The 23,234-nt window shown below is 45.0% G+C and overlaps 2 protein-coding genes across 7 annotated transcripts in view; one reads left to right on the forward strand and one right to left on the reverse strand.

Moving 5' to 3' along the window:
* The window catches only part of RECQL5 (RecQ like helicase 5), a gene marked incomplete at its 5' end in the record, with an annotated part of 37,762 nt that overhangs the window by 3,764 nt on the left and 10,764 nt on the right, over positions 1 to 23,234 (forward strand). For all 3 annotated transcript variants that reach the window (XM_082294346.1, XM_082294347.1, XM_082294348.1), the window contains 4 exons: positions 455 to 560; positions 1,069 to 1,180; positions 3,328 to 3,490; positions 3,845 to 3,927. In XM_082294346.1, the coding sequence (XP_082150472.1) occupies positions 455 to 560; positions 1,069 to 1,180; positions 3,328 to 3,490; positions 3,845 to 3,927 (464 nt within the window). The remainder of the gene's footprint in view (positions 1 to 454; positions 561 to 1,068; positions 1,181 to 3,327; positions 3,491 to 3,844; positions 3,928 to 23,234) is intronic.
* Positions 9,187 to 21,572, reverse strand: SMIM5 (small integral membrane protein 5). Of its 4 annotated transcripts, none has more exons than XR_014226982.1 (4): positions 21,452 to 21,572; positions 12,633 to 12,786; positions 10,933 to 11,234; positions 9,187 to 10,844 (listed from the first exon to the last, which is right to left on the reverse strand). XR_014226982.1 is itself a non-coding variant. In XM_082294350.1 (4 exons), exons 3-4 carry the CDS (start codon positions 12,757 to 12,759, stop codon positions 11,113 to 11,115), a joined length of 249 nt encoding a protein of 82 aa, XP_082150476.1. In that variant the 5' UTR covers positions 12,760 to 12,786; positions 14,858 to 14,998; positions 21,452 to 21,571; the 3' UTR covers positions 9,187 to 11,112. The 4 variants fall into 4 exon arrangements, 3 of the variants coding, with proteins under 3 accessions (XP_082150476.1, XP_082150477.1, XP_082150475.1); XM_082294350.1 differs by adding an exon at positions 14,858 to 14,998 and having other exon boundaries at positions 9,187 to 11,234; positions 21,452 to 21,571; XM_082294351.1 differs by lacking the exon at positions 21,452 to 21,572 and adding exons at positions 14,858 to 14,998; positions 15,423 to 15,465 and having other exon boundaries at positions 9,187 to 11,234.

Consider the following 23,234-nt stretch of genomic DNA (forward strand, 5'->3'; position numbering starts at 1 on the left):
GGAGGTCCCAGCAAGGAAAGTGCTCATGTGTGTTTTCTAAATCCTCTAAAAGTGCACATGTATGTTTTTCAGTTCCTCTAAAACAGATAGAATGTGAAGGCTGGGTTCCTTTCAGAGGTGTCCTCAGAAGGGGGTTAGTCTGAAAGAGAATTGATCAGGAATATGGGACAAGCATTTCCACCTTGGTTTGTCACATCCTGGGTGATCATTGTGTGTTTGTCTTCTGCTCTCATAGTGTGGCGAGGGTGAGCAGAAGCATTTGAAGGGTTGAATTTCCAGCTCTAACACCAATTCCCAAAACAACTCTCAGCAGCTCAGCTATAACCTCTGCACCTGTGTGTGTTTCTGAGATGCTTCTTGCCTTGTGTCTGCTGGGAGAGGATGAGGGGGCTGTATTTGCAGCTTTGTTGTTTGACTTCAGGCAGTGTCCTGGCCTTTGTCTCCTGGCTCCCAGGTGTACTCCGGCTGTGGCATCGTGTACTGCAGGATGAGGGATGTGTGTGACCAGCTGGCCATTGAGCTGAGCTACCGAGGGCTGAAAGCCAAGGCCTACCATGCAGGTACTGGAGTCTGCATCTCTCACTAGCTGGGAGAACTGAACTGTGCCACCTGGGTTGGGGCTACATAGAAAAGAGCTTTCTAGGCATGCTCTGCACTCTGTGTGAAGCTCACACATCAGGTCTGTGAGGTAACTGCAGGGCCTTCACCACAATGACATTCCCTTGTCTCCAGAACTGTTGGTTTTGTTGGATCTCGCATGGCCTGAATATAACAACTGCTTTTATCCTGGGTGGGGAGCTAGATTTTTGTCTTTCGAATAAAAACAGCTGCTGCTGGCTTCTGCTTCATCCCAGGCCAGTTTAAACACTGAGAGGAGTGTGTACATCAGTCAGTTTAGTGAGGGAGTTGGCCTGCAGTGGGGGAATGGAGGAGAAAGAAAATCCTCGTTTCTTTCTTTGCTTTTTTTTTGGTTTTGTTTTGTTTGTGGGATTTTTGGGGGAGGGGGGAGGTTGGTTGGTTTTATTTTTTTTTGTGGTGTTGTTTACTTTCTTCTCTTTTCCTTCCCAGGACTCAAGGCAGCTGACAGGACTTCAGTCCAGAATGAATGGATGGAGGAGAAGATCCCTGTCATTGTTGCAACCATCAGCTTTGGAATGGGAGTAGACAAAGCAAACGTCAGGTGTGTGAGGCTGAGTGTTGTGCACCATCTGAGACTGAAACCTGAGCAGGGGGAAGGAAAAGTCTTGGTCTCTCTGTTACCTAATATATCTGACTCAACTGCCTAATGAACACTTGCTTAAACCAACAAAACCAGTGCTGGAAGTTTCTTATCTTAGGAGTAACAAAACCAAACCTGTGAGGGCTTTGTAAAAATATTAAACACAAGGCAGCAGAGCTTCTCTTTGCCAGTCATCCTCAAAATCAAGAAAATTGGAGGAATGCTTTTCTGCCACACCCTCCAGGGTTTCAGAAAGAGCCATCTCAGTGCAGTCACAGCTGTCTCTTTCACTTCTCTTAGTGCAATAGCTGCTGTTAAAAAGCAGTGGAAAGAAAATCTGCACCTAAAATAATTCATCCACCCTCTACTAAAATAGTCAGAGCCAGCTTTTTTTGGAGATCTCTTGCAATGCTATGGGGAAAAAATAGCCCTTCACAAATGGCAGTAGCCATATAAAAATACAGCTCCAGTCCAAGGACAGAAACTTTGCACATGGTTTCCGCTGCTGTTCCTCTGAGACTGCTGTCCCCATAAGGGCTCTGTGTTAGAATTCCTGCCCTGCAATATGGCTGTGCTGAGTTATGATTGTAATCACTTACTAGAGGGATAATTCAGGTGCAGCTCAGACAACACCCACAACAGACCTGATCTCTAAAATCCACGTACAGAAGTTGCTCTGAACACTGTGAGAGAAGGGCAGGATATCACTGAGCCAATCCCATCCGTTCACAACTGGGCCATCCCTCTGCCTGTGTCACTGTGCTGCCAGGAAACAGGACCCCATAACAGTGACAATTTTACTCCTTGATGCATCTTTCCAAACAGAGAAATGAGGAGTCTCCTAGGACACAAATTAATGACCTGCTGAAGCCACTCTGCCCTGTCCAGTGGTCATTAAAAAAGTCAAAGAGTAACTGAAATGCATAGGGCTGACTGAAGGTGAAATATAGCTGATATATGCTTGCAACCTGGTTAGTTTACAAGGAATGGAGTTAAAATTACTCTTTACAGGGTTTTTAAAAAATAACTTAAAGGACATTCTACCCAAGCCTAGTTAACAAGGCACTGCTGCTTAGCCTTTGCTCTGTGTTGGCAGATTTCTGAGTATTCATGCATGTTATCACATAAGATCAGGTCTGACAACTTCTAGAGGTGACTCTTCTGGACAAAAGGGAAAACAGAGGTGGTGTCTCTTTTTTTTCCTGATGGAATCTGCTCCTTTCTCTTCACTGTAAATTCAGTTCTGCTTAAAATTATTTATCAATTTCTTCAGCAAACTTCCTGATGGTGTTTAAATGTGTAGGGCTCTGATGCTTCCTGCTTGGCCTGTTCCTGGGCTGTTTGTGTTTGAAGAAACACGTCTGCTTGCTTTTGTCATTTAATCTTTAGCTACACCCATATGCATCATACGTGCCCTTGGGTCATGCTGGATTTGAGGCAGGCTTGAAAACATTGGCAGCATTACTGTGCTGTCAAATCCTCTCAAAACAGGTATAAGCTGAATTGCTGAATAGTCAGGTACAAGCAGGTTTAAAGTAGTCTTGCAGTGCTGTGTTGAAAACCTTCCTGCAGAGATTACATAAAATTTAGTAATGATTCTGTAGTCGTATTTGCTGTTTAGAAAGGTTGCCTTCATCTGAGAAACACAGTGAGGTGGAGTTTCCCATGGAGATTTTGGCTAAGTGTCTTTTTAAAATCATGTATCTAAAAATGTATTTTATAACGGTGCAGTTGTGTCCCACAAAATAAATACAAATTTTTTATTAATGCTGTGTTTTATGGTAAAATCTCCCAAACTCCTTCATTTAGTGTCCTTACTCTCAGTCTTCAGAGCTGCACAGTTTTATGCATGTTTGGGATATTCATGTGCTCGTTCCATCCAGTTGGAGTGCCATCCTGCTCATGTGCTGTCCAGGTGCATTTGTTTTCTTACAGCTCTGCTGCTTTCCATGTCTTGTGTGTTAAGAGGACTTCAGTGTGCAAAATCTCTTGCTGTGCTCCGTCCTCTTTTATGTTTTGCTGCCGTGTTTTTTGCTGTTGTTGATGCCCACAGTGTGCAGTGCTCTGAGAAACCTGCAGCCTCATGTTCCCTGGTTTACCACGTGCAGATTTGTTGCTCACTGGAATATTGCCAAGTCAATGGCTGGATATTACCAGGAGTCCGGCAGAGCTGGGAGAGATGGAAAACCATCCTGCTGCCGCCTCTATTACTCAAGGAATGACCGGGATCAAGTCAGCTTCCTGATCAAGAAGGAGCTCTCTAACATCCAGGTGAGAGCTGCAGAACACTGCCCACCTGCCTGCATACACTGCCTTGGCTCTGGTCTGATTTGCCTGCAGTAACCTCTGAATATGAAAAGATGAAATGAAATTCTCTTGAGTCTAGAGCTGTCTGGAGCCCGGTTGCAAGGGATAGCAGAAGGAAGGGAAGCAGGGAAGGAAAAGGCTGCCAGAGCCAGCTCTATTAGAGAGGAATGGGTGAGCAGAAGTTGGAGCAGAGACAGGGAGGTGTCTGTACCTGTTTGCCATATTGCTCAGAGGGGTTGGATTTGGTCATTGCTAGAGTTACTCTATCTGTGTATATTTAGATTGAAGACTATAGTTCCTTGTCTCATCTACTTTCAGGAAAAAAAAGGCACCTTAAAAGAGTCTGACAAAGCTATGATGACAGCTTTTGATGCCATTGTAAACTTCTGTGAGGAGCTGGGGTGAGTGCACTTCTTTCAAACACTGCTGTTAATGTTGGGGAAAACATGCCCTGTTCTTCCAAGAAACTGTTATGGCTGGGATCCTGCATGTGTCCCTGAGAAATCTCTCATGACTCCCACCTCTGGGTTAACTGAGATGTTGGTCTTGGAGTCTGACCAAGTCAGGGGGATGTTTAACTTCTCTGGTGATGTATTTTACAATATTCTGTCTTTGATGATGGGCTGACTTAGTTGCATTTGCTTTTATTTTGACTCTCTCCTTCAGTATATCACCCCTCTCTTAAGGGGACAAACAGAAAGCCATGGGATGGAAGGATTTAGATTTACAGAAACATTAAATCTCAGTGTCTCCACTCTACAAAGTGTCTGTGATTCTCATTGACCTTAGAAGGACCTGATGGTGTTCAGAATGTTTCAGAAGCAGGCTCAAATTATGGATGTGCCCAATCTAAATGCAGACTAGCAACCACAACATGCCTTGTTCAGGTTTAGTTCATGCCCTGTACGCTGTAATTGTACTAATTGCTGTTCTGTGCTGGATAAGACATCAAAGCTATGATTTTGCCAGGAAGAGAGAAGTGTGTGTTCACTAACTGAAAATGGTCTTTGTTTGGCTTGCTTACAAGTTCTTCATTTTGTTTCATTTTTCACACGTGGCTCTAGGACAGCTTTTTCAGCATGAATATACCACGTGCTGCTTTTCTGGTGCCGTGGTGAGCATGTTCTCTCCTTGATGGCATGTTTGGCAAACAGATCCTGGGTTTATGGGGTAGTCTTGCTAGTACTGACCTGTGGCACAGCACTGAGCCCTGGGGCACTTGAAGGGGCACTTCTTTGCCCAAAGTCAAGGTGATGCTGTGAAGTAGCTGCTGGGAGGCTTCTTGTTCTAAGAATTTGATCCACTTGTCTAAGCAGCTCTGCTCTTTCTGGGGTGTGTTCCCAGCTCACAGATGGCTGTTGTGGCTGGGGTTTGTACAATCATAGAATGGTTTGGGTCGGAAGGGACCTTAAAGACAGCCTAGTTCAACCCCCTGCCATGGACAGGGACACTTTCCCCCAGGCCAGATTGCTCCAAGCCCCATCCAACCTGGCCTTCCAAGGATAGGACATCCATAACTTCTCTGGGCAACCTGTGCCAGTATCTCACCACCCTCAAAGTAATAATCTGAGTAAGGGACTATCACTGACTTAATCAGCAATCACACCTCCCCAGACTTTTTCTTCCCTTCCTCAGCTTGATACATTCTTCCTCCTGTGTATCATGGGATGTGCATCCCAGAGTCACATCTTGCAGCACCACTGCCTGACTTCCCTGCTCATAACTCTACAGGAGACTGAGGTGCTATGGAAAGAAAAGCCACGTTGCATTTCTTTTTTACATATTGAATTAATACAGATCTGCTCGCTATCCAAACAGTGAAAGCAAACCTGAAATTCTGACCTTGCAAGGTTATAAATAAGAACAAATAAAGACAGACTGTGTACTGGCAAGCAAGTTTTTACATAGTGTATTTAGGCATGAGTATGACAGGAGAACAATGGTATAAGCTGCTTTTAGAGAGTGGGTTCAGACCAAGCTTTCAGTGGTCAGAGTTTCCTATTGTTCTTTTGCAAGGTGAAAAAAACCCGCCAACCCATGTAGGTGCAGCAGCAGAAGACATCTTTATCAGTTTTAGGTGGTGGCTGACCATTTGCCACCTCTGGTTGGTGGTTTTGCTTGAAAGATAAAAATCAGAGATGAGTTTGCTTTGGTGTTTGATGAATGTCACAGTTCCTGAATCAGCCTCATGTATTGAGTTTGCTGTGACCTGCAGAGCAGCTTGCTGGCATTGGGATGTTGCTCTTGATTCATGGAAGTTGCATGGGGAGAAATAACCACCCAGGCAGTGAGATGAGAGTTTTCTGTGAACAACACAATTGGGGTTGTACCCAGGCTGGTTCTTACTCAGCTGTACCAAGTTCTGTGTCCCCACTTTGCTGTCTATGAGCCACCCCGTCTGTGCCTTGGAGATGTGCAGCACCCAAAGACAGCAGCAAATAAAATGAGAGCAATAAAAACAAGACAGAAGATGCCAATCACCACCAGCCCTCCAAGAGCCCAGTCACTTCTTGTAATCAGCCTCTTTAGGTCTTCCAGAACTGAGGATGCCTCTTGCTCTAGTGACATGCTGGCTTCCACCCTGCTGGGGGCAGACAACAACAGGGTCAGGTGTTGGTGTATCCTCTCCTTGCCCCAAAACCAGTGCAGGTACACATGGTGCCTGTGCCTGCAGGTATCCCCCTCCAAAAGGAGAGTCACCCTTCACAGAAATGGGAGCATAACCCAGAGGAAATACAGCTGAGGCCAGTTTAACAATCAGATCTATAGAGATGTAAAGAGGAAAAGCTTCTGTCTCTACAGGATTTTGGCAGTTGAGATTTATTTTAATTGTAGCTTATCAATATTTTAAATAATACAATGTCTCTCCAGCATGTTCCATATGAACTCTTGGTCAGCTGTACAGCCTATACATGAAAGACAAGTATTCAGTGGGAGAAATTCCTTGGTACCATTGGAAAGATCTCTAAAAGGGAGAGTTGGGGACTTAAACTCTGAGAACACAACAGAGATTAAATGAACACTTATTTAAAAAACAAACAAGCAAAAAAACCCCACCAGCAGTAAGCAAAGATCATGTACAACTTGTTTCTTCCATAGGGCTTAGAATAGTCCAATTATGTTAAAAAGGGTATCCTGCTAATGGAGTTTGCTTTAGTAATGGTTTCTGTTACTCTGCAATAGAAGCATAAATTTTGCTCCCACAAGGAGGTCCAGTAATAATTTAAACTGGGATCTCACTTGCTCTTTTACTGATACTTTGAATAATGACTTGGCTGTCAGCTTTCTAAAGAACATTCAGCATCTCTTCGTGAGCATCTTGTGGTTTTACTAAAGCTTCCTTGCTTCTCAAGGGAAAGGATGGAATATTTCTCACACTTTCTTGCAAATATGACTATGCAGATGTAATACAGGAAGAGATACTGGTTATTTTTGAAAATTTGACTTGCTGCCTCTTATGTATGTATTCTGAGTACTCTAAGGAAAAGGATTAGTCCTGTAAAGTGTTTCATCCTCAGCAGGTTGGATTTGACTCAAAGCACAAGCTCACACTTGCTGAAGTTTTTGTTTCTTTCTCAGCAGCCAGATATATTGAGGTCATGGTTTGTTTTCTGGGTAGATGGCAGATCACTGTGCTCAGTCTTTAACCAACAGGCACACGGGACATCAAAGCTGTTCTGGATTCCTTTGCCTTCAAAAAGGAGGCAGCCTAGATACGAGTTCCACAGACCCCAAGGCAGAAATCCTGTGGGACTGCACACCCCAGGAAATTCCTGTCTCTTTTGCTGACTGCAGTTCACCTCCCAGAATAGGACAGCTGTATGATATTTTATAAATACCTGTAGCTGTTGGGATTTGTAGTAGATGTTTCCTCTGTTGCCTCCTCTTCACCCCCTCCAAGAGATTTTGGCCTGTGGTAAGGGACCCCTTGCTGTACCTGGAGACTTGTAGAGGTAGCCTGGAAGTTGCCACTTTGGGCTGCAGTAAATGATTAACAGCTGATTTTCCTGCAAAGGTGTGGCTAATCTAATCAAATTAAAGGCCTTGAACCCAACTAAAAAGTCCTAATTCAGCTGTTCCTCAGACATGTCTTCCTCTCCATGGCTTTATCCACTCCTACAGCTGTTGCAGTGCTTGTAAAGGCGTTCTGTGGCCTCTGTCTGGGGCAGGCTGCAGGATGTAGGGAAGAGGGCTATGTTTCCTGGATCCTGACTGATCTGTGTTGCAAGCTCCAGTAGGAGAGTGCCATACTTACAGTGAGACTGTGAACAGGACTGCCCTGCAGTCCAAAATTCATCATGACAGTTCAGGTGAATAAACCCATTCCAGAGCATTGCACTGCTGTGAGCTGCAATAAAAGTCTCTATCACTTTCCTGACTGGAGAAGACCAGAGGGATGGTGCTGGAGAGAGGAGGGAGGGGAGGAGGAGGAGTGTGGTGTGTGAGACTGCATGTGTGTGTAAAAGGAAACTTACTTTTCACAAGCCAAGCAAATCACTTTGAAACCAGAGGGATAATGTTACAGAACAGAAGCTATTCCATTAAGTCATCAGTAGAACTTCAACCACTTCTGCTGGAGGGGCTGGCCTTGCTGGCTCTTTGAGGTTCCTCAGGGAAAGAAGCTGTTTCAACACTTTCATCATCACAACTGAAGTAACAGCATTCCCGTGCAGTTCCTCCTAGGCTTTCCCCAATATGTATGGCAGTTGCTGTGTTAGGAGCAGCCTTGCTTTATTTTGTGCTTTTCTGAATCTCCCTCTGCAGGTTGAAACAAGAGGATCCATCCTCACTAGTGCTCCCTATAGGTGCCTATATTTGAGTGCTGATTGAAGCCAAAACACAAAAGCTTGTGTGAGTGCTGAGCAGGGACCCAGGAACCAGCAGGTTTACAGTCAGCAGAAGGTGAAGAGCTGCAGGAAGCTGGACGCTTGCTGGCCTCTGTCAGGCTACCCTGAATGCATGCAAGGAAGCAGCAGATCAGAAAAACTGGCATGTGTGAATCCCAGCTGGAGGAATAGTCCAGCTAAGTGCAATGGTACAAAATAGTCCAAAGCAGAACATTAGGCCTGTGAGGTCCAGACAAGTGTGTAGAAATTGGCCCCCTCTATATGGTGGCTGCTCCTCTGCTCCAGAAAGCCACCTGAATCCTTTAGAGGATTGCCTATTTTTCTCTCCTTCCCTTTCTTTAACAGTGCTGTGTTTATTCTAATTCAGGAACTCACAGTGGCCGAGATAAGACAGGAGCCACTTCTCTTGTCCCTCTGCCTGGTATCTGTCAGTGGTTTAACTTGTACCACCACTGGGAAACATGCATTTGTGGCTTTTCCTGTTGAGATAAGGCCTGGCAGCTTGCTCCCAGTGATAGCAACCTGTCAGCCCTTGGTGTGTGTCCAGCCTGCAAAGCTTCCCCCTGTCTTAGCACAGGCTGGCTCCGTGCTGCTGGAACAGCTCTCAATGGGATGCTTTCAATGGCTGGAGCTGGCACTGTCTAGCACAAGCCTGGAAAGTGAGCTCTGTTCTTCCCCAGGTCTCGTGACTTAATCTAGATACAAAAACATGTGTTGAGTCTGTCTCCTGCAAAAGAGGTTCTGAGGCTTCTGAAGTCACTTTGATTGCCATTTGTTTGTGAATGAAATGAGCAAAGACTTATCTGACAGGAGGTTGGTGTGATGCACCAATGTTTAAATTGATGCTGTGCTTGAGATTGTTTCCCCCTAACATGCTGGTTGGCAGTGACAGCTTTGGGACAGCCTAATAAAAACCAGCACTTTGTTAGTCTCAGTGTAACTGTGCATGCATGTAGCTCGTGCTAGTGCAGTCTGCTCTTGGCAGTTGTCAAGTTGGGTCTGAAACATTTATTTTCTAAGGAACATCCTCATTTTCTACTGGAAAGTTTTTCTTTTTATTAATTTAAAAGCAACACTGGTAGTTTCAGGAATTTTATTTTTCTTGCAATTCTTAGACTATTCACTATGTCTCTGGCTGCAGATATATTCCAATGTGCAGCAGTACAAAAATGCCAAATATCTAGATCCAGTTTGTCGGCAAAAAATAAAGTGCATTAAATATATAAGAAGCTGATGTAATGTGCCTTTTACTAATATGGGTGCAGGCAACAGAGAAAATACATTTCTTTGCAGAGTTTTCTTTATTTTCTGTACCTTCTGAAGTGTAAAGAGTATTTTAAAGCCCACTGTTAAAGACTAGATGATTCTGCTCTCCCTAGCGAGATGTTGGCTTTGGTACACACACTTAGTTGGGGTAGAGAGGCAGAAGGTGACTTCTCTGTATGCATGTAATTTTTTACAACTTCTCACAAAGGGGGTTGGTCTCCCATTTGGGGCTGAAACACCCCAAGTGTAGAGTGGTTCAGAGATTAGTGCAGAATCGTGGCTTTTTTGTGCTGTCCCAGTTGTGGAAGTCGCAGCCTGTGCCACAGCCTTGTACATCCATAAATCCCTTTCGGAAGTTCACCAGAGTGTAAACCAAACATACACAGTGGCTGCAGCATGGAAAAGGGATTTATTTGCACTTGTGAACTCCAGCCTAACAGCCCATTCTTGGCTCTGCTCTGTCACTGTGCCCGCTGTCAGCTGCTGCCTGCACACGTACCCTGAAGTGATGGTTCCCATCATGTGGCACTCCTCTGAAATGCCTCTGTGCATGCTCATAAACACACCCCTGGCATCATGTTCATGTCCACTAAAATAAACTGCACACAGTGCAGGGAGTCAGGCACTCAAGTAAGGATAGGGATTTGTTAATCTCCTGGAGCTCCCATGCTCTGCAAGAACCATGCATCTGCAATAAGCAGAAGAATAGAACCACAGGGGGTGGAGAGGGAGCATGTGGAGCAGAGAATGGTCAAAATCAGCCATAGGATTGGTGAGTCTTTTGCCTTCATCTTTCTGTTAACAAAGAGTATTCCACATGATCTGTTTCTTTCTTTGGCAATTTCCCATCATTGTATCACCAATGAAATGACCCCGGGGCAGTTGTTACCAGCTGTACTCTGAGCCTCAGCTGGCACACCTGGATCAGAAGGTCCACCATTTGTTGTTTTCAGCAGATAACTCAGCTAAACGTGTCTCCTGCAGCAGGTTTGGCCTTGATCCACAATGACCTGAGCAATTGGACGTCCCAGTGGTGTCAGTGGGTTTTGCTAATGCCCAGCACCATCCTTCTGGATTAGCCACCGGTGAGGAGAGCAGGCAGTGCCTCGTGTGTGGCTGTGTGTGTGTCCTCTGCTTTGCTCCATGGCTCTGTGTCCCAGAGGAGATCCTCAGCTGGCCCAGCTGCAGTGCTGTCTTTGGGAAAGCTGTCTCTTTTCTCAGCAATCTGTGTCCATGCCCTCCCACCCCACACCTGCCCAGAAGAGGGAGACAGCGATGACAAAGGAGCTTTACCTTTCTGGTCACAGTAGTGGCTGTCACAGAGAGAAGGAATTCCACGCTGTGATTTCTGGTCCTCTGAGTCATGTTAATTAATATTGTTATTGCCATTTTCAGTGGGCTAGCGTGGAAAGTCATTCCCATAGCACTGAATCATGATGTCCATGCATGTCCTTGACAGCAGGCTGTGTCACTTCATGAACGGGCAGCTGGGCGGACTCGGCTCTTCTTGTGTCTGGGGTCAGGGCGTCCATCACAGCCACAGCAGCTGTAGCAGCAGCAACTGCAGGCAATGACCGTGAGCACCAGCACAGTAACTGGGAAGAGAAACAAAGGACATTGCTTCACAGCATAGGAGCAATCCCTGCAGAGTAACCCTATGTCTCCAAGTTGTTTGGTGGGCAGGAAAATGAGCAAAACCTGGTTTCTTGAGAATATTTTTGGCCTATATCCCCACCTTCCTCCTCCTAAGTTCCTGCTCCTTTGTATTGGTTTTCCATTTAATCTGGACAATCATTGCCAGGCATTTCAAGACCTTAAAAGCTACATACCAAAGTGTTCAAGGGTTTCTTTACCCACTTAATGGGCTCTTGTTTGGGAGCTGACATGCAGTACCTAAGCACAGCTATGTGCCTGAAATGAATGAAAATCCAGCTCTCCCCAAAGCAACTTGAGGGATTTTGATTACTCAAACTGGCAGTTGTATTTCTGAAGAGTGAGTGCAGCAGACTCTTTAAACATAGAGACTCGTGACTGGGTTGGCTTTACTCTTCTGTATTTAGCTTGAAAAAATAAGGTACTTCAAATGCAGGGGTTTGTTTCACAGAGCAGTGGGCTAACTTACTGTTCTCTACCCTAGCCAGGATGGTTGGTGTTGGCAGGGATGTGTTAATTTATCTGGAGTTGAAAAGGATGACATGTTTAATCCTGCAAAACATGTAAGAGTGTGAGCATGGCTCTCTGTGTGCATGCTCTCTGTGTTCCTTTAAAGCCTGGACCTGGGCTGCCAGGTAACCAGACCTGTGGGGAACCAACTGTAGGGATGAACCAATTAAAGCAGCAGGTGTGACTTTGTGAATTCCAGCCCGGGGAGGAGTGTCCAGCTGGATACACACCCTTCCTTTTGGCCAGGAGCAAACACTGTCTTTGAGGAGCAATGCTGTCTTCCTTCCTGCTTGTTTTGCCATTGTATAAACAAACTTCATTCCCCTTGATCCAGCAGTTCTCTGTTATTCCTTCCATGCCATCCCCACACAGAGCAGCAGGAGGGATCTTGCCATTCATTACCAGAGGAGAATAAATAGGCTCATCTGAAGCATATTGGCTTCCACTGAGCCAATACAGGAATGACATTCAGAGTCTCTCTTAAGTTTCTTCTGTGGCAGGGAGATGCTCTAATACCATTTGTCATAAACTATCTCCTATGCATCAAAACATTACAGCAGCTCTGGGTTGGTTAAAATATTGCTGATTTAACTAATGTTTAAAATGGGAGCTTTGGGGAAAGCTGTACTGTTGCCTGTCATGCCCTGCATCCATGTAGAGGTACATGTTGAGTGTTAAAAAATTACCTAGGAATTAACCTGGCCCTCAGAGCACAGCCTAGAAAACAACAGCCAACACCACCAACCCACCTACAAAGACTGTGGAGCAAGGTGCCCCCGTAGGAGAGGAGAGAACTTCTGACACCCCTTGGCCTCCACCCACAAACTCACCAATAAACAGAAGAACCACAGAAAAGCTGGCAATCTCCACTGGATCAGCCTTGGGCAGTTTCTGGAGCTTAAGGAGAAACTTCTCACCAATGGCTTGAATTTCCTTCAGAAAGCTTTCAGAAGACATTCTGTCACAACCTCTCCAGGCTTTATGCTGCAGGAGAACCAAACAGAGAATAAACCTTTTCACTGACTAATGCTAGGGAGCTGCCAGCCTTCTTATACAGCTGGTGATCACAAGGAAAACAAGTTTATCTGGTCTCAGTCCTCGTTCCCAGTAGCTAAGGTGGAGGACTATTAATTGTCTACGTGTTCTGGCACTGTTTTAATTTTAAAATCCAGCTTCGAGGGTGTTTTTGTCAACTGCACTGTTAAGCAAAGTCCAAACGGTGTTTCTCCTACAAGGACACTTTCTTCAGCAGGCACAGACTTGGGCTGGACAGTGTCTGCCCTTGGCTTTCACCCAATCAAAGTACTTTTTTTTCCAGTTGTGCTAACTTGTCCTTCCAGAAACAAATGCAGTTCTAACCCAACCTGAATTCCAAATGCTGAACTCCACTGTACATAGTTTTCAGTTGTTTCTTACTGAGTAACACAAGGTAGACTCCCTTGAAGGGTTCTTGCACTTTGAGCTACAGAACCCCCCTTCAAGAGCAAAGGCATTTACTTCAACACATCAGTACAATACCATTAATAATGTTTTATTAACCAGTTTTACTGTATTGATGCCTTTTCCTGGTCTTAAAATCAAGAGTCAAACACAGTTAGAAGGGAAAAAGGGATTTTACCTTGGTATTTATTTTAAGGTTCCTTAGGTGCACCACATCCAGGTCGAATGCACCTCCATGCACACTGCAATGCCCACTCTCCCAAAAGATCTGGTATCACATTATAGGTGTTACTAATTAGCAGATCTATCAAAGATTCCCCAATGAGTGAGCCTCCCCTCCCCAGGGAGCCTTCCCCTGGATGGTTCTATCTCAGTTTACAGAATGTGTTCTGGAGAGGACCTTGGTGTCTGGGGCACACTGATCCCTACCTATGAAGCTTCTAAAATGTTTAGTCTCCTAGCTGAACAAACAAGTCCAAGAACGTAGGCAAAAAGCAGTAAGAATACAGAAGTTGTAAAAAGGTATAACAGGTATAAAAGACAAAAATCATCATGGCATCAGTATGTGGTTCTAAAAGTTAAAGTCTGCATTCATTAGGGACAGCTGGATGCTTTTCAAGTCCTTACAGATGAATGCAAATTTATGAAGAAAGCTAAATGTAGAGTATTTTTCTTTTAAGCCACAGAGCAATATATGAATTGAACAGTGGATTCCAGCCATCACTGCTGATGATGAGCAAAGCAAAAGCCCCTGGATCTGCCAGGGAGATATCTCCCTTGTGGAGTTAATCCCTCCTGCCCTGCTCAGTAATCTTAGGCCACCTTTATTCTCAGAATGATCATCTATTGTTACTGAAAATATTATTAGTCCTGCTAAAGTTAAGTGCCTCAGTTTTGTCACCAATATTTGCTGTTCTTTCACCCCATGAGCAAGATTTTGGGAGGTATTGCAACAAACTAGCTGGCATGAGACCTATGGATGTTCAAATTTGGCTTCAATCAGGAACTGGAATTTGATATTTTTGAGAAATAGCCATAGTTCCACCTAAAACAAGTGTTTGGACAGGTCAACACTTGAATGGGTTATAACTCTTAGTTCATTATTGTATCAAAACGTACTGGTTTGTGTGTGTTGTAACAGTCAGCACTGGGTTTTGGGACTTGAACATTGCAATTTAATATCCTGATCTTGGTGATAACACAAAGCCAAGTGACCAGGACAGCACTTCCAGAACAAACCAGCTTGTTCCTTATTGCACATCTGGCTTGGTTACTCAAACAAATGGATGCTTGGAGTTCAGTTTTTCTAAACACACTGAGGACAGAGAAACCTTGGCTGTTTCTTTGCATGCTGGGCTTAAATACTACAGTGCCAAGTTAAATTAATTTTGTATGTTTATGCAATTCAAAGAGGGTTTTCTTTGTTCTTTTAAATCCAAGCTAAGGAATAAAAATCGGAACCAGCTGGTTTCTTAGAAATGGGGGTGGATGGAAAATCTACATCTACAGAAAGATCGCTGTGCAACTCAGGAAGGAGGCAGAGCTGTGGTCTTTTGACCTGAAAAGGTCACTTTTGAAACTAGGGTTAAATACTTCTTTCCAGATGATTGCATACCCTGAGTGAGCTGCTCGAGAAACGGCTGCTTTATCCTTAGTGCTGCGGGATTCTGTGTCAGCAGGTTTTCAATTTTGTTTCCATTCCAAGAGACAGTGGAGAAAGCAGAGGTGAAGTGATTTGTGTTTTCTGTTCTTGGCTCTAGAAGAAAAAATTTTAAAAAATAAAATTTCTGGCTCTAACATTGTGAAAATGTTTGTTCCCTTTGGAGGTGTTTCTGCCTGTCCCGAAGCTCTCCTCGTAAGGAATTTGCTGTAAACTTCCATGCCATGCTCTGGGCTGCACCAGAAGCAACAGGTATAAGAGCCAGGCTTGTGAAGTTTTGGTTATACAGTGTAAAATTACTGATCAAGATTGTAGAACTCCATGCGGATTAGCAAAGTGCTTAGTCTGAAATGATAAAGCTTGTCTCTGTATTGGACATTCCTCTCTGCCCATGGTACCTGATCTGGAGCTAAGTGAAGGAGCTTTTATTCTAAAACTTGCAAGGAATGTTGCTTGTTTACCTTGGTCTGAACTACATCAGGGACAAAGTTTGATGGTGGTGGTGCAGTCTCCAACCTACCCGTGAGGAAGCAAATGTTTTTCTGCTTGACTGCAGTTTCTGCTGCTTCCAAGAGCTCTCTGCTTTGGGATTTCTGCTTCTGCAGCGAGGCAAAAGGGTGAAGAATAAAATAATTCTTAAAGAAAAAAAGTAAATTTCCCCCAAGAAAGCCAGTTACATTCATGGACTTCTGTATGTTCCATTCTACTTGTGATGTAAAATCTTTGTTCAGGACTAGTTTTGATGTGACCTTTTCCCACCTGATTTCAGGAACCAAGATTTTACACTTGAGATTAGCACAAGGGTAAGGATAGTGCTGTGTGATTTAAACCAGTTGTCTTATGCATCTGCCTCATGTACAACACAAAGGTGATGACATTAATTACATAACAGAGTGGAGCTGTGAGAATTAATTCCTTTTGGTTTATTATGTTGTGTTCAAATAAGCTTCCAGTCACCAACAGTAGTAAAGGCCAGGTGGTGCAGGATATTCAGCTGAAACAGTAACTGTGATGATTATTATTAACACAGGCAAGTCTTAAGAGTTTTGAAACTTAAGGTTGTGGGCCTTAACTGACAATTCACTTTCTAGGGCTGGAGTGCTGTTTTAGAGCCACTCAAGTTAGTACTTCAGAGATTCTCAGTGGTTTGGAGCAAATGTAATTGTCTGTCAGCATTTTCCTCAATTGGGAATTTCTCCTTGCTCATCATTGTCCTTCCTCAAAACTTCACCCACTGAGGATGGGAGCCCTCCAGAGCAGAGGAGACTTGGCTGTAGGGCAGCAAAGCTGATGGAATTCATCTGTGTTATGGAAAAAATCCTGAATGACCACAGTGCAATGTGGTCTTCGTAACACATTGTCACACTGATGTCAGGAAATTCTGCTCCACAGCTGTAGTTAGAGCTCACATGGAGTGAAAATCAGATGAAGAGAGGCAAGATAAGAATCTCACACAGAAAAGAAAGTAACACAAAATCTTGTGACAGGCAATTTGTGACATCCTGCTGGGATGGGGTGGCAGCCTGAAATTCATGGTTTTGATTTAAGAAATAACTCATCTAATCAGTGATGCCAGTGGAACTAGATCATCAAACCTTTCTGCCCTCCTTTATGTTGCAAGGCCCGGCAGGGAAGGTAATAAAACAAGTAATTTAATTTGGGTTTATCTGGTTTTGATGAAAAAAGGCCCATTCTGCCATGTGCCATGAGTTGTTAGCCTTGGTTGAAAGCACAGAGCACAGAAATGATGCAGGGGAATGGCAAACTGCTGCTGGTGTGCTGCTCAGCTGCAAGGATTACATGACCCTGTAAAACCAAAGTGCATGTCCTGTGTTTAGGACTTACGTAGATTTAGATTCCCAGAAAGCACTAATGCAGATTCATCTTGCTGTGCCCACTGAAGAAAGCTGTGAAAATTGCTATAATAGCACTGAAATTATCTTCCAGAGTTGTTTTGATGGACTCGTGCCATACTGAAGCACTCAAAGAAGTTGGCTGCTCAGCCCTTTGGAGAATAAAGCCATTAAAAAGCCTCAATCTAGACATTCAAGAGAAAAGCCTCCATCAAGGTTCCTTTTTGCTGTGAACTGGCTGCATGTGGAGGCTTCTTTTTCCAAGAAAAAGAGCTGTGTACAGTGGGGTCTGATATCCCTCTGTCTGCCTTAAGCTGGTGAGGCTGCTGTGAGTCTTTTGGAATTGCTCTACGTTGCTCAGGGTTTTTTGGTCTGTCCTGATCTGTGTGTGGACACAGCTGCATCCAAAGGTGAACTGTAGGGAGTGGGTGAGCTGAAATTTACTGCTGAGAATGAGACACTTGTTTACTCATAACCGTAGGGGTATTTGAACAGCCTTTTTTAGTGCAAAAGGATGAATTTAAGTTTGTGGTTTAGCCCCAGGACTGGAAGTTAGTAAATACAGGCAGTCCCTCTGGCCTGCTGGTGATGCTCCCTGGTTGTGTGACTTCGGATAAGTCATCACATCCCACTGTTGGGTGACTTCATCTCTGCAAGACAGCGGAACACGGACCCACATCAGAGCTTTGTTTGTTAATTGTTGTGTGTCCAAGTTTCCAGCATGCTTGGCAATCTTTAGATAGAAAGACAACAAGTCCCTGGTTTTGCTGCAGTTACAAACTGAACTGGCCATTGCTTTGCTCAGTGCTTGCACTTTGTTCACTGAGCCCCTTTAGGATGGATGTAGATGGGAGTGTGGTTTCCGCTCTTGTTTGCTCCTGACCCAACCATGCTCCTCATGTTATTCTTGTCATGATCCTGATCCATTGGTTTTACTGTGCTTGCATGGGTTTGTTGCTCTAGTAACCTAAAAGTGGAGATAAAGCTTTGGAGGGGGGAGTTTTGGGGAGAACAAGAAGCTGCCAATGCCTCTAGTCCTAATGCAGCAAGTCTCAGTGATGATGAGTTGGCTCTCCTCCACTGCCCACTGCCCATAGCAAGAGTGCTCCAGAGACCTTATAAAGTAGGACCTTCCTGATGTTCCCATCAGGAAGAATGCCAGGGCAACTTTCTCATTGCAACCTTGGCTTTTTCCTAAGACTGTGGCTCTGCAAAGCAAATGTTGTGCTGTTCTTACTCAGGCAAGTCCAGTAAGTTGGTTGAAATCAGACCTGTACAGGGATGGGAAGCCTGTATGGATTGTGGGGGCTTATCTGCTAGGAAATCTTAGAAGGCAAGCCCAGCCTCATGAAAGGAGGGTGCTGAGCAGCCAAAGGGGAGGGGACGCTTTTTATTCTGGTCTAAAACTCTAAAATAAGCTCTGACTGTACTTGGCCACTTTCTAAAGAACATGAAGGCTTGGCCACTTTCAAAACGTACCAGCTTTGTTCTTGATCCCTGAAATGTCCTTCTGATTTTATATGGATAAGGTTTGCAGTGCTTCCTGTTCTCAAACAATGCTGAGTTGCTAGGTGTGCCTACAGTTTGGATGCATTTTGTCATAACGTGTCACAATTCCTGCATGATTGTTTATTGTTCCAAGCTTTTAGTGTACTGCTGAGATGAAAAGGGCCATAGAAATGCAGTTGTAGTATCAGTGCATGGTTTTTTCCCTCATCATTGTTAATGCAGTGTTTGCTGCCATGACTGTAGTTGACCAGCCATGTGAATCTTAACTATAGTTCAGACAAGCTCATTTTTCCTAAAACAGGAGTGCACAGAGCCAGACAGACCTATAATTCATTCCCAAGCAGATGAAAATAGTTTCCAGTATCAAGAGAATTCAGGCCTTTAACAGCACACACCCACACTGGGGTAAATTGTAGCTCAATGCCATGGGAGAAAAGCTTGGACTTTGTCAGTTGGTTTGGAACAGAAGGCCACACATTCCTAAGATTATAAAGCTGCCTGCCTGGGTCACCCTTTGGCTGGAATACCCTGTCATCTCCACCACACACTATTTGGAGATGGGTTTTGAGGCAGCACTGTCAATGTGCCTTCTCTTCCCTACAACCTAATATTTGATTAATATAAAAAGGCACTGAATTCCCAGTTTCAGTAGCAGAGGTACCCACTGGGGCACTGAGCTGGGAGTCTTTACACCTCTACTGATTAACCTGGTTGTCTCCAGTCCATCCCACAAACATGTCCACAAAACCCCACAAGATAATTCCTCACTACTAGGAATTTTTCAAGTGGGGAAACCAAAACACTGAGCCATCCAATGAAAGGAAAAGGTCAATTTTAAAAATAAACCTATAGCTTTTCTGCAAGAGACCTTTTTTTAGGGTTGGTGATGCTTGAATCTAGCCTGAAAGTCTATTCTAATATTAGCAAAATATCCATTTCCCAGGAAGCTGACTGAGAGGCAGCTGTGTGCCTGTGAAAGCCTTGTAGTGACTTCACAAACATAGTGGGATCTATCAGTAGTTGGTGTTTGAGGTCCAGTATCTGGAGGCCCTGAGAGTGCTGGAAACTCCTCCACCTTTTAACAGCCACCTCTGTGCCCTGATCTCACATCTACAGGTCTCATAAATTACATGCATTTTTGAGTTTCTTGAAATATCTTGGACTAATCCTAGTAAAGGTGCCACTGGAGTGTAGGAACTCAAAACCAAAAGCTGCAGCAGCTGCTGCCTCAGGAGGAATTGTTTGGAACCTCATCAGCTGTGGCTGCGTGGGGTAGTGGGGAGAGCCTGCATGGAGGTGTGGGGTGGCTGCTGCTCCCTCCACCCAGCTCTCTCCCAGCCCCTCCCAGTCCCTGCTGTCCAGTGGGTGACTCTGGCCCACTGCAGGCTCTGTGATCAGGGGTTGTCTTACAGAGAGGAGCCGCTCTATCAAACTTGGATTATTTCGTACCTCCACTCCCACAACCACTGTTGGTTGCAGTCAGGCTGAGGCCCGTGCACTGTGACAGCTGTAACACAAGCCATGTCCTGCTGCTTTTATCCAGACATGTGTTTCACATTGCTGTGCCTCTCCCCCACACATGAACAGCACGGCTGTGGCTGGACAAGCCCCCAGCCAAACCCATTAAGATTTTCTTTTGGCCAGGAAAACTTGGCATGTTTCTCTACCTCCTTCCCTCCCCTGCTCTTCTCCCCTCACTCCTCCCTCCTTACTTTTTTTATGTTATTTCCCTAAACTTTGTTTTTTCACATGCTTTATTTAAGAAACTATCTTAACTGCAACAGCCAACCTACAGAGGCTTTCCATTAGCAGGGTGGAAGCATCCCTCCATCCCCTTGAGCCTTAGGGTCAGGCTGGAGGCATGTGGGTCTAAACTACTACATCTCCTCACTCAGGCAGTTCCAATTCCATGTTTGTACAACACGTAGGTCAGAAAGACCTGCCCTCCATTCCTCGTTAATGGAAATGGAGAGAAGTGGAAATACCTGATCCTTAACATTCCTCCCTACAGGCATGTGTAGGATTGGGAAGACCTCTTTCTCTGAGAATTGGCTCTCTGGTCCTGTTTGTAAATGGCTTTGCCCATGTGCCTCCTGGAAGAGGCTGAGGGGTCCCAGCTCAGTGCTGGGAGCTGCAACAGCTTCCAAACAGAGAAATCAGCTTCACATGGCAGAAAACGGGGATTTATATGGCCAGTCTGCATTACCAGCACCTCTTCCCATATATCTTCCCAAACAGAGATGGGAGCACGGGCTGTGGGACACCTCTGTAAAACCAAAGCTTGGACTCAATGACCTGAAACGTCTTTTTCAACCTAAATGATTCTATGTTGTATAATTTCATGTATTTAGGGGATCCTTTCCTTCCCTTCTCACTGCATTCAAACTTGACGGTGTGGTTACTGTAAACCATACGCTGTGTTTGTGCATGAACGTGCCTCTCAGAGCAGTGGGTTCTCACGCTGCTTGGAACACTAAACCAGCATCTGTGCCTGATACACTGGCTGAATTCTTTTTAAAATGTTCTCATTAGAAACTGTGTAAAATCTTTGCGTTTATTTCTATTGGACACAGATGCTTAACTTGCACAGTGTGCTAGTTCCCCTAAGGCTCAAGGGGATGGAGGGATGCTTCCACCCTGCTAATGGAGAGTCTCTGTAGTTTGTTTTCTAAGTTCTCTGCTTCAGGATTTGGGGGATAAAACTTGGCTGCAGCTGGGAGGAGCTCCGGGGAAAAGCAGTGGCTGGCACCCGTCGGGTTTCACACGCGCCTGCCTGCGCTGCCAGTTCCTCTCTAGAGGCACGCACAACCTCGGACCCAGCTGCCTTGTCCGCACCGACTATTTCTGTATCAGGTCACCGGCTTATCAGGACATACATTCTGTAAGAGCACAGAAACCCGAGCAGCCGGCCTTTATCGCCGGCAGAGGAGTTGCCGAGTCCCGCTCGGGCTCGGCGCACCGCAGGCTGCTCCTTTTGTTACAGGGCGGCTGCAGCGCAGCTCTCCGCAATCCCATTAAAAGCTTTTCTCCTGCCACCTTCGTTCCTCGGTGTCCCTGGCAAGCAAATTCCGCCTCCCAAGCTCTGCTCCATGGCTGACCGAGCAGTGGAGCTCCCCAGGCTCCAGCCCCTCGCTAAGCAGCGGAGGGTGCCGCGCTTGACCGAACAGCAGCGACCACTCAGCCTTACCCCGACCGCGAGCTCTTCTTCTCTTGTTTTTCTTTCCGTCTTCTTAAACTTTCACGTCATCTCTCCCCTCATCCTGGCTTGCGGCTCGCTGCTCGCTCGGCTCCTCTCTGCTCCGCTGCTGACAGCCAGCTGTTGTCTCTGCCTTTTTTTTTTTTTTTTTTTTCTGTTGCTGGTTGTCCTGGAGATGCGAAGTTTCGTGTTACATGTGTGCCAAAGAGGGAGGGAGAGGAGCCGCCGCAAGCTGAGCCAGAGCCGGTGCCAGCTCCCCGGGGCGCCCAAGGGCCGGCACTTGTTGCTGGCTTCCTCTGTGCATCTCCTCCGAGAGACGAGTTTCTTCTTTACCTTTTAATGACGGCTTTTTCTGGAGTGAGACTTGAATCGATTCCCTCCCTGCGATAGTTTGGGGCAATGTTAAAGCAAGGAACTTTCCTTTATGCTGCACAATTTCCTTCCGACTCCCGGGGGAAGGAGCTTTTCTCTTGTGTTCATTGAAGGGGCAGAGCAAGAACTCCCAAGGACAGTGCAGCACTGTAAGAGAGACCTGCCACGGACAGGGCAGCAGGGACAATGCTGGGATGGTGAATTTGATGCTGGGGTGGTGAATTTGCTCTATGCCCTTGGCCAAGTCATTTACGCTCTTGATGCTGAGCTTTTCGATTCTTGTGTTCTGGGGACAGCTGACTGTCACCGTCTTGTCTCAGAGGGTGAAGCTCAGGTGATGCTGAAAGGAACAGTCCTTCAGAGAGGTGCAAAATTAGAAGTTCTCATCAACCTCATGACTTGCTCTTCTATTTGATAAAGCTCATTAAGTGGCTTTTGCTCGATGACTGCGATGATTTGCCCGCATATGATTTTTATCTTTTTTAACCCTTTCACTTCACATTATTCCAAGGCTTGCTGAGTTGTTTATTTCAGGGAGCATTTCTGATGAGACTATATATCCTTTGACTTCTACAAGGGAATGCTTTTTTCTGGTGTTTTTTGGGAGAGACAGAGCTTCTTTTGGGATATGTGACTTTGCTTCTTCTCTGGCTGTCCATCTGCTTCTCCTAATTGCAGGAATAGGGCTCCTGGTTTACATGGTTATTAAAAACAAGGACTACCAAGACGACACAGGTGCAGGCATCTGTGTGGTCAGTTTAGCACTTTCCTGAAATGTATTGCCATGGACAAAAATGTGTTAATAACCCTGGTTGTTATTTGCTCTTCATCCCATTCCATAATGTCAAATCAGGGGAGGATACCTGAAATGGCATAATGATTTTGTTTAGACATTTTAAAGACCAATGGTCACCTCATACATACTCTTTTTGCAGGGTGAGGGGAGACAAATAATACAGTTGCATATTTGAAAGATGAAATAATTTTAGGACATGTATAATAATACAAACTACCATTAATTTGTGTAAATCATCTCCATCTCGTGATCATTAGTCAAGTGTTGGTGTGACTGTGGAAGATCTCCCCTCACATGGTAATGCATAGCCAACTACATTTCAGGAACTCTTGTGTTAAGCATTAATCCAGTGATTAACCCCAGCATCCCTGTTGGTAGTTTTTTGTTTTTTGTCGTTTGACCTTAATTATAGGATTGCAATTTTAGTTTTGCAACTGAATTTCCGTTATGGCTCAACTCCTGAACACCGTTGGCTAAAGCAGGGCTGTGGCCCCTATCTGGGTAATTCTTCAGGATGAAAAAGGCAGTTACAGGGGGCTGGGTGGAAAGGGCTTGGCTTTACGAGCCTGATGGGTTAGAAACTGGAGCTCTAAATTCCAGTGAGCT

Source organism: Coloeus monedula, assembly GCF_965178545.1.
Source record: "Coloeus monedula genome assembly, chromosome: 19".
NCBI lineage: Eukaryota > Metazoa > Chordata > Aves > Passeriformes > Corvidae > Coloeus > Coloeus monedula.